Source organism: Rhinoraja longicauda, chromosome 12 (assembly GCF_053455715.1).
Source record: "Rhinoraja longicauda isolate Sanriku21f chromosome 12, sRhiLon1.1, whole genome shotgun sequence".
Taxonomy (NCBI): Eukaryota; Metazoa; Chordata; class Chondrichthyes; order Rajiformes; family Arhynchobatidae; genus Rhinoraja; species Rhinoraja longicauda.
Window position 1 is genome coordinate 1,457,101 of NC_135964.1, and position 15,354 is coordinate 1,472,454.

Sequence of the window (15,354 nt, forward strand, 5' to 3'; positions counted from 1 at the left end):
ACCTGGCCTTTCACTCAGGGTTACTCTATGTCAGCCATCCATGGTGCTGCCCCTTCCAATGACACGCCAGACGACTTGCAGCAAGTGCCGAGGCAGAGTTGGAGGTTAAATGCATCAGGTAGCAATCCTCTAGGAGTGTCAGCTACTTGTTTCTCACATTTCTGTCAAATAATCACACTATTTAGTTTAGTTTAGTTTAGAGAGACAGCGCGGAAACAGGCCCTTCGGCCCACACCGACCAGCGATCCCCGCACACTAACGCTATCCTACACAGACTACCGACAATTTTACATTTTATACCAAGCCAAAATACCTGTATGTCTTTGGAGTGTGGAAGGAAACCCACGCAGGTCACAGGGAGAACATATAAATTCTGTACAGACAAGCACCCAAAGTCAGGATCAATCCCGGGTCTCTGTAAGGCTGCAACTCTACTGCTGTGCCACCGTGGATATGGAGAAAAATAATTCCTTGAAATAGTCATTCAAATACATCTTTTTACCATTCACTCTGGACTGACTTCCCCTGAAGTAATCTATTGCAGCCATTTTATCATCTAATTAGCAATGTTTATACATTCCTATCATTTTCTCATCATTGATGGAAACAAGTATATTCATTGAGCACATAAACAATGAAGGAATGCTTTCTGAACCACAATGTTATTACTTTAGCATATTCTCCTGAGCTTTAAAACATTGCTAATTGATATGAGCTGAAAAAAGTGTGATTTTAATTTGTCACCATATCCTCAGCAGAAAGAACCAGCGGCTAAACGGAAAAGTAAGTATAATTTACAGGCAATCTGAATGATACCAAATTCCACAGGGGCTTATGATCTTACTAATTAATGATAGTCACCACGGCCTATTTTCACTCTCATTCAGTGTGGTCCAGCAAATGTAACCACAGTAATCACAAGGCAATTAGAAATAGAAACAGAGATATCTAGAAACACTGTTTGTGGAAGAGGAAACAATTAATTTTCCAGGTCATCTGGTGAAGGGTCCTAGATCTGAAATGTTAACACCATTGAAGGGATGAAGAGGAGGCACTGCTTCTAAAAGGCAGCCAGCATCATCAAAGACCCACGCTACCACGGCAACCTTCTCATTTCATTCCTACCATCGGCAAGGAAGTCTTTGAACACGACACAACCTTGAACGTCTGCAGACGGTCTTTGGTTGAACTAAGGTCTCTGAGATTTGGTTCTGCACTAGTATTGGAGTTATAAATTTATTCATATTTTTGTTTATTATTATAAATGTTGTGTTGTTATTTCTTGTCTCTTGGACTGTTTCTCTTTCCACAGATGCTGCTGTTCTGCTGATCGTTTCTTGCACTTTCTCTTTTTATTTCAGATTTCCAGCATTTGCAGGTTTTTTTTGTTGGGGGTTTAGCTGACAGTTGAAATCGCCAGAATTTCTCAGCTGATGTGCAGTTAGTCTTTGAGACTAAATCACAAACATCAATCCTATTCATGTAACAAACACATTTACTGTGAAATTTAATAATACAACTGAAAACTGCCGAATTGTTTTTTGATATTTTCATCCACTCTTGTGCTTACTGTTATTATGAAAAAATGTACCAAAAACACAAATACATTAACTAAATTTATAACCTCACTCCGTCTGTAATACTATGAAACCAAACACGGGGAATATTACCCCAATCTATGCATGAAGTTATTATAAAATGAAATAATGGAGTCTCTGACCTTTCGGTGAAAAGAAATACTTTTAAGTTTATGTTGGTGAAATCTGTCACCAACTTTAAGTCTTAAGTTGAAGTCTTAACTTAATGTGAAAACAAAATACACCGATGAGCCAAAACGTTATGACCACCTGCCTAATATGCTGTTGGTCCTCCGTGTGCAGCCCCATACGCAGCACTGTGCACTGATGCACTGTGTATTGTGACACAATCCTCCCGTGACCACCATTAACATTTTCTGTGACTTGTGCCACAGTAGACCATCTGTCGTTTCAGACCAGACGGGATAGCCTTCGTTGCCCTCGCGCATCGATGAGCCTTGGGCGCCCAACACCCTGTCTGTCGCCGGTTTGTGGTTTGTCCCTCCTCGGACCACTGTCGGTAGGTACTCACCACTGCTGACCGGGAGCACCCCACAAGCCTTGCCGTTTCAGAGATGCTCTGACCCAGTTGTCTAGCCATAACAATTTGGCCCTTGTCAAAGGCGCTGAGGTCTTTACTCCTGCCCATTTCTCCTGCATCCTACACATCAACTTCAAGAATTGATTGTTCACGCTGTCTAATATATCCCACCCCTTGACAGGTGCCATTGTAACAAGATAATCAATGTTATTCACTTCGCCTGTCAGTGGCCATAATGTTTTGGCTGATCGGTGTAAATATTTGGACATATGAAGCGTGCTGTTCTATCTCTTCAAATCTTCCTGCAAGGCGTCGGAATAATTATTTTTGAATTGCACCATAATGTACCAAACATAGCAAATATTTGGCACAGGGCAAGGCTTCAAAAGGAAAACAATGAGATCAATGGTCTTTAATCTGTTTGCTCTTAGATGTGGGTGATGTGAGGAGATCACGTTCATAAGTGATCGGAGCAGAATTAGGCCATTCGGCCCATCAAGTTTACTCCACCATTCAATCATGGCTGATCCAACTCTCCCTCCTAACCCCATTCTCCCGCCTTCTCCCCATAATTCTTGACACCCGTACTAATCAAGAATCTATCAATCTCTGCCCTAAAAATATCCATTGACTTGGCCTCCACAGCCTCCTGTGGGTGGTAGTATGGTCAGGATTTGTGGCAATCTCACTGCCTTCTCTCAGTGGCGACAAATAAATTGGTTTTAACGATAACACAGTGTTTCTGCTACAGGTTGAGAGATTCATGAGACTTTGGCCAATATGATGTACTTCTTCTAACGGCATTGTAAAGAGCCCAAGTTTACTCTGAAGTAATTTAGCACAGAACTGCAGCTCTTTCAAAACATAATCTCGAGAAGCAATCATGTTGATTTAATTGTGACTTGGCAGCAAATCAATTGACTTCATTTGAGCTTATTTTTATTCCCGCTTCACTAATGTAACACCTGTACCAGGACGTGAGTGACATTACTATTTTATAGTTCACTCCTGAGGCAAACACTTGCAGGAGGCAAATATGATTGGCAATTGGTTCTGTGAAATCTTCTGCTTGGACTGCCTTGACATACATTGAATTTTATGCCTAGTGCACTCGAAGAGCTGTATTCAATCAATTGACAAAGAAGCAGGGACTATAAGTCAGTAGAAAACATCGTTTAGAAGCTGTACAAAAACAATATACAGCGACAGGCTCTAGAGGCCAGACTAAAATTACCGGTAGCTTTACTACTGTACGACATAACACTAATCCACTGTCTCATTTGAGTCCTAGTATCTGCAATACAGTTATAATTCCGTCATTGCCAAAGATGATTTACCAGGCATTTTATTATATTCTATTTATTAGATATTAAATTTAAAGGGCATGAATTTCATTGAAAATCTTTAAGTATGTTTGGTATTGGTTATTCGTGTATAAGCATCCTGATAGCTATTTTCCGTGTTGGATGCGTTAAACCAGATGACACATAAGAGCTGCATTTATTGCCGAGCATTTTACTGTGAGATTGCTTTGCTATTGTGTTGACATTAATCTTTAGAGTGCTTCATAAATTTCCGCTCAACCACAATGTTCCCCAATCACTGAAATTTCTCACAAGCAGATGGTTTGAACAAAGTAAAAAAAGAAAAAAAAACTTGTCGCTGTATTTTTTCAGTTACATTTGCAAAGAATGGTCTTTTGATGTTTTTAATTGGTTTTATTTGCCTTGAAGGTCCCAGCCTTCTCCCAACTCTCATGGACATCAAAGCGACAATATAGTCGGGGCAGCGTGTTTGAGCTGTGCCAGTGAGATGGTTGTAGACAAGTTATTTTCCCAAGGTGTATCAGTATCATTCTGCAGTTCCTTGTGTATTCATTCTGTCAGTGTATATCTTCAATTTCAAGATTTAGTTCAGTTCGGAGATACAAAAGGACAATAGGCCCTTTGGTCCACCAAGTCCACGCCGATTATCGATCATCTGATCATACTAGTTTCATGATATTCCTCTTTCTCATTCATTCCCAAAATACTAGTGGGCAACGTACAGGGAAACGTACAGGGGCCAATTAACCAGCACACATGCACATCTATGGGATGTGGGAGGAAACCAGAGCACCTAGTGGAAACCTACGCAATCACAGAGAGAACGTGCAAACTCCACACATGCAGCACCCAAGGTTAGGATTGAACTGGCGCAGTGAGGCAGCAGCTCGACCAGCTGCATCGCTGTGCTGCCCAATTTATTTACCCAGGGTGCATCAGTATCAAGATGGCAGTGGTGGATGGAGGAGAGGAATGGATAAGGTGTGTAGGAAAAAAACTGCAGATGCTGGTATAAATCGAAGGTAGACACAAAATGCTGGAGTAACTCAGCGGGCCAGGGAACATCTCAGGAGAGAAGGAATGGGTGACGTTTCAGGTCGAGACCCTTCTTCAGACTGATGTCAGGTTAGGGGGCGGGACAAAGATAGGATATAGTGGGAGACAGGAAGACTAGAGGGAGAACTGGGAAGGGGGAGGGAATAGAGAGGGAAAGAGGGTCTGAAGTTAGAGAAGTCAATGTTCATACTGCTGGCAGTAAATGGATAAGGTGAGTGAGCTGCAGGCTCAGAGGCACTCTGAGGCTTTCACAGTCAGCTGTGGGAGGTTCACAAAGGCTGAGAGGTGGCCACAGGGAGGCAGGGGGACAGAGCGTTTGCAGGTCGAGTTGTCGGCAGAGTAGGCTGCTGGAGATCCCACAGAGGTCAAGCTTGCGGATTGAGCACGGCCTGCAGTGGCACGGAGCAGCAGTGAAGGACATCAACAGCATCGCCCGGCCAGGCCCAACCCTGCAGCACAGGCCCAACCCTGCAGCACAGGCCCAACCCTGCAGCACAGGCCCAACCCTGCAGCACAGGCCCAACCCTGCAGCACAGGCCCAACCCTGCAGCACAGGCCCAACCCTGCAGCACAGGCCCGGTGCCACACCCGAGCAGCAGACCATTGAGGCCAAGGACAGGCTATACTTTTACCAATTTGAAACTTGAAGACCACAAGAGAGTACCAGAAATGTGACCACAAGAGAGCCTCAGTGAAGTCTACTATTCTTACGCTGCAATCCTTGCACTTTTGTACTTGTGTATGATTGTGCTTCAGTAGAGGAGGATTTTATTGAATTGTATGTGAAACAAAAAAATTCAAAGCATCTAGGTACATGTGACAAAAACGTTCCATTGAACCATTCAATTTTGACAAACAGGAGGGCAACATGCAAAACCTTACGCGGAGTCATATTTACAGAGTGTCCATTTCTCACAGAGAGAAGGTGGGGGAAGAGAACACAATGTGATGGGACTTTGCACATCCACTTCAACATGTCATTATGTCTTGTATACTGTAAACTTTAAAATAATTATTGAACTGAGGAAAGAAAAAAGCAGAACCCCTTCCTTTTTGTTTAATTCTAAGTCCACTTGTCATTCTCACAGTTAATCTTGGTGATTATCACATCCTCCCTGTGGTTGGAGTTGAGTGAAAGGAAGACACAAACAGAGAACAAACCTTTCCCCTTCATCCTGTTGAGGACAGCAACTGAAGATAACTTGTGAATGAAAAGTGGCTCCCTGTGAAGTGGCTGAATGCAAAGTGCATAACTGCAGTGGCGCAGTGGTAGAGTTGCTGCCTTAAAGTGCCAGAGACCCAGGTTCAATCCTGACTACGGGTGCTGTCTGTATGAAGTTTATATGTTCTCCCTGTGACCACGTGTGTTTTCTCCGGGTGCTCCGGTTTCCTCCCACATTGCAAAGGCGAGCAGGATTGTAGGTTAATTGGATACTGTATATTCCCTGTAGTGTGTCGGATGCAAAACTGGGATAACTATGTATGGGTGATCATTGGTCAGCAGGGACTCGGTGAGCCGAAGGGCATGTTTCCACATTGTATCTTTAAAACTAAAAAACGAAAGCTAAAAAATACTCTAATTCATAGTTCTCCAAACATGAATATCCTTTGCCAGACTGCCCAGTTCTTTTCCAGCTTTCTCTCCACTACTACAATCAGCCTGAAGAAGAGTCCTGATCCTAAACATTGTCTCTCCATGTCCTCAAGAGATACTGCCTGACCCACTGTGTTACTCCAGCACTTTGCATTCGGCGCAAGATTTCAGCATCTGCTGTTATTGTGTCCAGTCTGCTTTTGCCTTCGTCCAAACGTTGACAAATGGCCATTCTCAAATGCTGACTTAGCCAGACGGGAAATTTGTAGAAGGATAGGTTACTCCTTCACACCCACAAGTAAAAAAATGTTTCTGCAGGTGGGCAGGCAATTATTGAAGCATTAAGGGCCTGTCCCACTTAGGCAATTTTAAGGCGACTGCCGGCGACTAGGCTGTCGTCGAACGTTCGCCGGGGTGTCGCGGGCATGATCATGAGGAGTCTTCAATGAATCGTAGCGGATCTCGGCGCATCGTGGGAAAACTTTCCAGATATAAATTTCTCGGCGACAGCTGGCTTATCGCCAGGTATTGTAGCTTATTGTGGGCGCTGTCGCATGCTGTCCCCAGGTGTGGTAGGTTGTTGCAGATGCATTTAGAAGCACGTAATATTAAATTAAGAAAAGGCATTTGTAGATACCAGAAGATAGTTTTGTTGAACCAATTTATTTATCGTCAGGACATTTGACAGGTAGATTGGAGGCGACAGTTTGACAGTCAGGTAAGCGTGGGAATTTTGCGATGTTTCTGAAGACGGTGTAATCTCTTAGCCAGGTGTTGGTTTTGACAAAAAAAGTAACATTCAACCACGGGGCTCTTTACACCTGAACTTACATCTGTAATACCACGTTCTGGCTGAGCTCCATCCATTTATTTAAGTACATTTATATGTAAAACTATGCATATTAAACTAAACTAAAAGCTGCATGTACAACAGATGCAACAGTTTTGAACGAACAGATGGCGGTTCAAAGTTGCGCGCTAAATAAAAGTTTAACACTTTTAGCTCGACCTGCAATTATTATTTTTTTAAAGGCAAGAAGACTATTAAGAGATTTTTTTTTCAATGTAATTAAAACTTGAGCTTCCAGCCAGAAGTTAAACTTTGTGAATGTAACACCTTGAGCAGTTGGTTAACAGTAGTTCCAGCGAGGAGCCTGGCTGGTGAATCTGGTGTGTGTTACTGGCAGGAAACCTTCACCCTGAATCCAATGGGGAGGTTTAAATAAAAGGTGATAACTAGCAAATGCTACAAAATAAAATATTCAAAGCAAGTTTGTTTTTTTAAACGTGTGGAGGAAGGAACTGCAGATGCTGGTTTACACTGAAGATGGAATATGTGAATTTTGGTTGTGACCCTTCTTCAGACTGAGAGTCAGGGGGAGAGGGAAACTAGAGATATGAAGTTCAAAGAAGCTCTTAAATAACTTTGCACTATCAAACCACCGTGCCTCATATAGAAGTGGTGAGGTGTAAACCGGCACAAGGAACTGCAGTTAGATCCTGGTTCACACTGAAGACAGACACAAACTGCTGGAGCAACTCAGCGGGACAGGCAGCATCGGTGGAGAGAAGGAATGGGTAACGTTTTGGGTCGAGACCATCAAAATCAGTCTGAAGAAGGGTCCCAATTTGGGTCACCGGGTGGCACGGTGGTGCAGCGGTAGAGTTGCTGCCTTACAGCGAATGCAGCGCCGGAGACTCAGCTTCGATCCTGACTACGGGCGCCGTCTGTATGGAGTTTGTACGTTCTCCCCGTGACCTGCGTGGGTTTTCTCCGAGATCTTCGGTTTCCTCCCACACTCCAAAGACGTGCAGGTTTGTAGGTTAATTGACTGGGTAAATGTAAAAATTGTCCCTAGTGTGTGTAGGATAGTGTTAGTGCGCGGGGATCGCTGGGCGGCGCGGACCCGGTGAGCCGAAGGGCCTGTTTCCGCGCTGTATCTCTAAATCTAAATCTAAATCTAAATTCCATGTCACCCATTCCTTCGCTCCAGAGATGCTGCCTGTCCCGTTGAGTTACCCCAGCACTTTGCGTCTAAAAGAAAACCATAGGTATAGTAGGCACAAGATGCTGGAGTAACTCAGCGGGTCAGGCAGCATCTCTGGAGAAATGGAATAGGTGACGGTTTGGGTCGGGACCCTTCTTCAGACTGAGAGTCAGGGGAGAGGGAAACCAGAGATCTGAAGAGGTTCAAAGATCTTACATAACTTTGCACTATCAAATCTCCCTATAGAAGCGATGAAATGTACACCGGCAGGTATCACATCTCTGGGGAGAAAGAATGGGTGACATTTCAGGGTCGACACCATACTTCAGACCAAGGGTCTCGACCCGAAACGTCACCCATTCCTTCTCTCCTGACACGCTGAGTTACTCCAGCTCTTTGTGTCTATCTTTGGTTGTCACATGCGTTCTGTACGACCTGACTCGGCATTGTCGTGGTCATTGTCGTAGGGTAAAAGAAAATTTCAGCGATCTGCTACGACTTTGATAGTTGCCGGCAGTCGCCATAAAAATCACGTAACTGGGACAGGCCCTTAAGTTCCTCCATTATCGCACAGAATCATATTATTGACACACATCATCAGGACACATTTATAACTCTAATGGGGATACACTTGTTATTCGGCACTGTCAAAGTTAAAGCACAAATTAGGGTGGAAACTAAACAGTAACCTGGTGTCATCACAGTAGGTTGACACAGAATGGTCAAGCATGTCATGGAAAAGAATGAAGTATTGGTTGGGTGGCATCTTGAGATCGAGATCTTGATAAACATGGCTGGCATGCAAGGAGAAGGGTCTCAACCTGAAGAGTCACCTATTATTATTTTTTTCCAGAGATGCAAGCTGACCAGCTGAGTTACTCCAGCTTGTTGTGTCTGTCTTTGGTTGGCATGCAAGCTCCACACATGGGGAAAGTAGAATGGACAAATGTCTGTTTCAGCATTTGCTAATTATTGGTTTAATAACAGCATGGATTAATTGTTGCCCTTAATATATTGGTGACGGGATAAATCAGTCCCTGAATATCTTTTGACCACCACAAAAGGTTGAATATTGCACACACCCACTCACTCACTCATATAACTTATCTTGGCTACAGTTTCTCCAACACAGCTTCATGTAATGACTCCCTTCCATTCTCAGCTTCACCACCCTGGGTCCTGACAATACCACTTTCCGCGCCGATGCTGGGAGATCTTATCTCTTTTCCTCTAGAAGGATTTCCTCGAGTTTTGTTGATTGTGTCCTTAACTATGTCTTTTCCATCTCCCATTATTCTGCCCTCACCCCCTGCTCATCCATGTAATGAGTGATATTCCACAAATGATCACTTCCATTGTGATGCCACCACCAGCAAACCTTCCCTCTCCTCCCTTTTCTCTTGAGTAGGAGACATTCACAGTATCTTCCCTTGTATCTGCATCTTCTCACAGTATCTTCCCTTATATCTGCATCTTCTCACAGTATCTTCCCTTGTATCTGCATCTTCTCACAGTATCTTCCCTTGTATCTGCATCTTCTTACAGTAGCTTCCCTTGAGTGACTGCTCTTTCATTGTCTCACTTGCCTTTATTGAGGTGAAGCAGCGAATTACTTTTACTCCTTTGTTTTCGATATCCTTTTCACTGCCCACCATGTGGGTTGAGATTCAGACACACCTTATCTTATTGTCATGTACAGAAGAGTACATTGATAGTTGTTGTTGTTGTCATGAATCTATAGGAGTAATCAGTATACATACAGTAATGATAAATACAACTATAACTGCCACAATGAGTGCAAAACCGCAGAACTGTGCAAGATTGGAGTGGAAACCAGAGTAGTGCAGAAAACATTAAAATAAAATAATGGAAAACCAAATGTGGTTTAATTAAGAGTTAGAGCATGTGGCGGCACCACCATGAAAGGGAGGAAATCAACCAGGTTATCATCTAACTGCCAGCACTGTTGTGCTACGTCCAGTTTGATTCAGCATCTGTTTGGGTTTTCATGCAATGCAGGGTCTTTGGCACAAGAGTAAACTACAGATGCAAACAGCTAAGTGTTAAAACTAACTTCACCCCGTTTCTGAAATAACACTTCATGAAATTTCAAACAGATTATTCATCCACAAAGGATTTACACGCATAGGATGGCACCAAACAAAAAGGCACTTCAGCATGTCATGAAACGCCCAACAAACCCATCCACCAGAAAGTGATTATTAAAAAATCCTCAAAGTCTGTGCACGGCAACTTCTTGTGTGTACTAAAGCGATATCGGAGAATGGAAGCCTGACTACAAACACTTGACCAGATGTCCTGTCCTTCAATGAAGCTGCTGTCCACAGTTGCAATCGACTGTACTTCCTGGTGTCCACTATGGCCTAACTCATTAGCTGAGCAAAATCAGAATGGCTGGTGGAGAACTGCAATAGTTCACTGCAAGTAACTCTGTCAGATATCACAGAGAATGATATTGCAACAAGCTAACCTTCGGAAGAGGCTGCAAGGCATTCCCATTTCATCACCGCTAATTGCAGAATTGGCACCACAACTGTTTTTACCATATATATTAATGATTTGGAAGAGGGAATTACAAGTAACACTAGCAGGTTTGCGGATGACACAAAGCTGGGTGGCAGTGTAAATGCCAGATTCCATAGCTTCCAGGTCCTTCCCTTCATTTACAGATCTCTTTGTAGCCTCATTCCAGTCACCGTACCCAACTGCAGTCCTCAACACAATTGTTCCCCCTTCCCATTCTTATCAAGCACATCATCAATTATGGGCACCACACTTCTACAAAGATGGTTAGGCAGTGAGGAGGATGTAGGAATGATTTACAGTAATGGTTCCACAGATGAGAAGTGAGGACAAAGAGGAAAGCCTGGAGAGGCTGTTCCCTTCAGGTTGAGAGAATGACAACATTATTTAAAACTACAAATTGTCTCCTTCTGTGTTGTGCGGTTCCATTATTCTACCAATCCACACACCACGTATCAAGACATGAACTCAGGAATTCCCATTCTGGTTTTCTAAATCTTCCCTTCCTTTGAAAAGCCTCCTGGAAAAATAATGCTTCAACAATGCCAATAATCATCTTTCACTCTTCCCCGAACTCCTATTATGTATTTCTCCACACCAGTCTCATCCAGAGTGCCCTTAAACTTCCTCTTACACATCCAATAAACTCCGCTTCTCACATTGTCACATATTTTAGCACTGCTTTTAAAAATCATTTAAAAGCCATATTTTTATGATACAAAACTCAAAAATGGCAAACAGATTACATGAATTTATCTTCCTTTCAAGCTTGCACTACAAACTTCATCTTGAAATCACAGTGTAGATATTGTTTAAATGTATCTCATATTTTATCTCATGTGTGTTCAGATCAAGAAAGATCAGACCTTCCAGTTAACATACTCGGTGTCTATTTTTTGGGACAGGTTAACAGCAATGAAACTACTAGGCCACAGACTTGCATCCAACATGTAACTCGCTAATTTTACACACGGGTCACTAAGCTGCCCTCATAAAGCCTTGCATCACTAATGCAATAAAAAAAGAGAATGCTTAACAGTTTCTAATACTGCAGAGCATGGAATTTTTTTATTGCCATCTATCCTACCAAACTTGCAACAATAAAGTCTTCAAAAACAATGCAGCTCATAAAGGCTTCTTTATAGCTCTCCTGTAATTATACCTCAACATATGCTGCCACTTTATCATAAATAATCTACCTATTACCTATTAAAATAAGATCAAAATGAATGCAAGTGAAAAATGGTATTAATGATGATGCATTCTCAACACTACAGACCATGAGCTGCATATAAATCTCAGTGCACTTAACAACTACGACTGTCATAGAATGTCAACCACAGATTTGTCCTTTCTCTGCAACCAACTCGATTTGATAAATCTCACCGGCCTCTGCATGGCAATTAACATTTCCAGCAAATCTGTTAAGTCATGTCACTTAACAGTGCTGCATAATTCAACTCAAAAGTAAACAGAGGGCACAAATATCCAGATTCGTGCATTGTGCACTGACGAGAATCCATTATGCAAAGTGTCCTCAAAACGCCACTTTAATTGGTAACAGCAGCAAATTTCTAAACAGGAATTCTTCTACCATTTTACAGCTGACATTTCACCAAAGTGAGAACAGGGGGTTTTACCTTGACTCTTTGTTTCATTCTCACTGGGTCCATACTTTCAGTATCCATCCTGGCGTCACCCAGCATCATTTCTGCTTCTGTCATCCACTTGGCTAAGTCATTCAGGTCACTGTTGAAGGCACGCCATTTTTCCACATTCCTATTAAATCTCCTGGTCAAAAGAAGTGCAGGTTTTAATTTTTAAACAGTGATTTTGCCTGAAGTTATACATTTTCAGTTATCAGATCACAAGAGGAATAGATCGGGTAAATTCACAGTCTTTTACCCAGAGTAGGGAAATCAAGAACCAGAGGACATAGACTTAAGGTGAGGGGGGAGGGAAAAGATTTAATAGGAATCTGATGGACAACATTTTTACACAAAGAGTGGGAGGTATATGGAACAAGCTCCCAGAGGAGGTAGATGAGGCAGGCACTGTCAAAATATTATAAAAGCATTTGGACCAAAGTACATGGATAGGATAGGTATAGAAGGATATGAGCCAAACGCAGGTAGGTGAGACTATTGTAGGTGGGGCATGTTGGTGAGTGTGGGCAAGTCGGGCCGAAGGGCCCGTTTCCACACTGTGATTTCCACGCTATGATTTCATGACTCTTTTTTCAAATTTTAAATTAACAATAAAAACTAAAAAAGATCTTGGAAAACGGTCCAGATGGTATAAGTCACAATTCAGTGCCCTGTGGTAAATGATTTGGAGGTCTTCGAAGTGAAGGTCCACATCATTGTTTTTCTACCAAAACAGTAAGTGTATCTGTACAGCAGTGCAATTAAAGGACATGTTGGAGTTTTCCCCACAATTGACAATTAATTGCCCAGGCTCATGGAGATTAGTTATTTATAGCTGTTGCTTTGCCCACTAAGATGTGAAGCTGAATTTTGTTTTCAAAGAACTACAACATTTCCACACATTAGCTTGGTATTTAAAAAAACCCACAATTTACCACTGGGAATCTGTTCAAACAATCTACAGCAGGTTGAAACAAATATAATGATACCAGATTTCTAATGAAAAGATTTTGGTAGTTGCGTTTAAAAAAAATTTTAAATCTTTTTTTTAATTTTAGACAATTTTAGTCATTTAAATAACATTGAGTCATCTTGGAAATGTTCTATGTTTCTTACGGTCAGAAGCATGCAAAAGGTTTTGCTAACTCTGAGAGTCAGCTAAACCTGGGGAACTAGCTGAGTTGGAAATAGGACACTGTAGATTCTGGAATCATGAGCAAACCACAAGGTATTGAAGCAACTCTGTGGATCAGGCAGCATCAGAGTCTGGAGGAGGGCCCGGGACATTTGCCTCCATTGATGCTACCTGACTCGTTCAGTCCCTACAGCATTTGTGTTTTGAATGAGCTGAGTTACCTGATAGTTTGTTTCACTGTTGTTTGCATCAGGACCTGTTCTGACTTAGTTCACAAGACAGTATTCATACTGAATACCAACGATGGAACCACCTTCTCTTAATAACATATCATTGGGGGATAGACACAAAAAGCAGGAGCAACTCAGCGGGACAGGCAGCATCTCTGGAGAGAAGGAATGGGTGACATTTCAGGTCGAGACCCTTCTTCAGACTCGAAACTTCAGCAGTAGGGAGGTTGGGGATGGCATCAAGCAGGAAATTAGAAATGCATGCGCTAAAGGCGCAGCAGTTATAATGGGTGACTTCAATCTACATATAGATTGGGTGAACCAAATTGGCAGGGGTGCTGAGGAAGAGGATTTCTTGGAATGTTTGAGAGATGGTTTTCTAAACCAACATGTCGAGGAACCAACGAGAGAACAGGCCATTCTAGACTGGGTATTGAGTAATGAGGAAGGGTTAGTCAGCAGTCTTGTTGTGCGAGGCCCCTTGGGCAAGAGTGATCATAATATGGTAGAGTTCTTCATTAGGATGGAGAGTGACAAAGTCGATACAGAAACAAATGTTCTGAACTTAAAGAAAGGTAACTTTGAGGGTATGAGGCGTGAATTGTCCAAGATAGACTGGCGATTGATGCTGAAAGGGTTGACGGTGGACATGCAATGGAAGGCATTTAAAGGTCGCATGGATGAACTACAACAAGTGTTCATCCCAGTTTGGCAAAAGAACAAACCAGGAAAGGTAGTGCATCCGTGGCTAACAAGGGAAATCAAGGATAGTATTAAAACAAAAGATGAAGCATACAGATTAGCCAGAAAAAGTAGCATACCAGAGGACTGGAAGAAATTCAGAGTCCAGCAGAGGAGGACAAAGGGCTTAATTAGGAAAGGGAAAATAGATTATGAGGGAAAACTGGCAAGGAACATAAAAACAGACTGCAAAAGCTTTTATAGATATGTCAAGAGAAAAAGATTAGTTAAGGCAAATGTAGGTCCCTTGCAGTCGGAAACAGGTGAATTGATCATAGGGAACAAGGAGATGGCAGACCAATTGAACAAATACTTTGGTTCTGTCTTCACTAAGGAAGACATAAACCGTCTGCCGGAAATAGCGGGGGACCGGGGGTCTAATGAGATGGAGGAACTGAGGGAAATCCAGGTTAGTCGGGAAGTGGTGTTAGGTAAATTAAATGGATTAAAGGCAGATAAATCCCCAGGACCAGATAGGCTGCATCCCAGAGTGCTTAAGGAAGTAGCCTCAGAAATAGTGGATGCATTAGTGATAACTTTTCAAAACTCTTTAGATTCTGGAGTAGTTCCTGAGGACTGGAGGGTAGCTAATGTAACCCCACTTTTTAAAAAGGGAGGGAGAGAGAAAACGGGGAATTATAGACCAGTTAGCCTAACATCGGTAGTGGGGAAAATGCTAGAGTCAGTTATTAAAGATGTGATAGCATTACATTTGGAAAGTGGTGAAATCATCGGACAAAGTCAGCATGGATTTACCAAAGGCAAATCATGTCTGACGAATCTTATAGAATTTTTCGAGGATGTAACTAGTAGAGTGGATAAGGGAGAACCAGTCGATGTGTTATATCTGGACTTTCAGAAGGCCTTCGACAAGGTCCCACATAGGAGATTGGTGTACAAACTTAAAGCACACGGTATTGAGGGTTCAGTGTTGAGGTGGATAGAAAGTTGGTTGGCGGACAGGAAGCAAAGAGTAG

General features: G+C 42.5%; 1 protein-coding gene across 9 annotated transcripts in view; it reads right to left on the reverse strand.

Annotated features, from left to right (window-relative positions):
* The window catches only part of dmd (dystrophin), a 1,595,363-nt gene that overhangs the window by 802,910 nt on the left and 777,099 nt on the right, over positions 1-15,354 (reverse strand). For all 9 annotated transcript variants that reach the window (XM_078408877.1, XM_078408870.1, XM_078408878.1 and 6 more), the window contains one exon: positions 12,266-12,416. In XM_078408877.1, the coding sequence (XP_078265003.1) occupies positions 12,266-12,416 (151 nt within the window). The remainder of the gene's footprint in view (positions 1-12,265; positions 12,417-15,354) is intronic.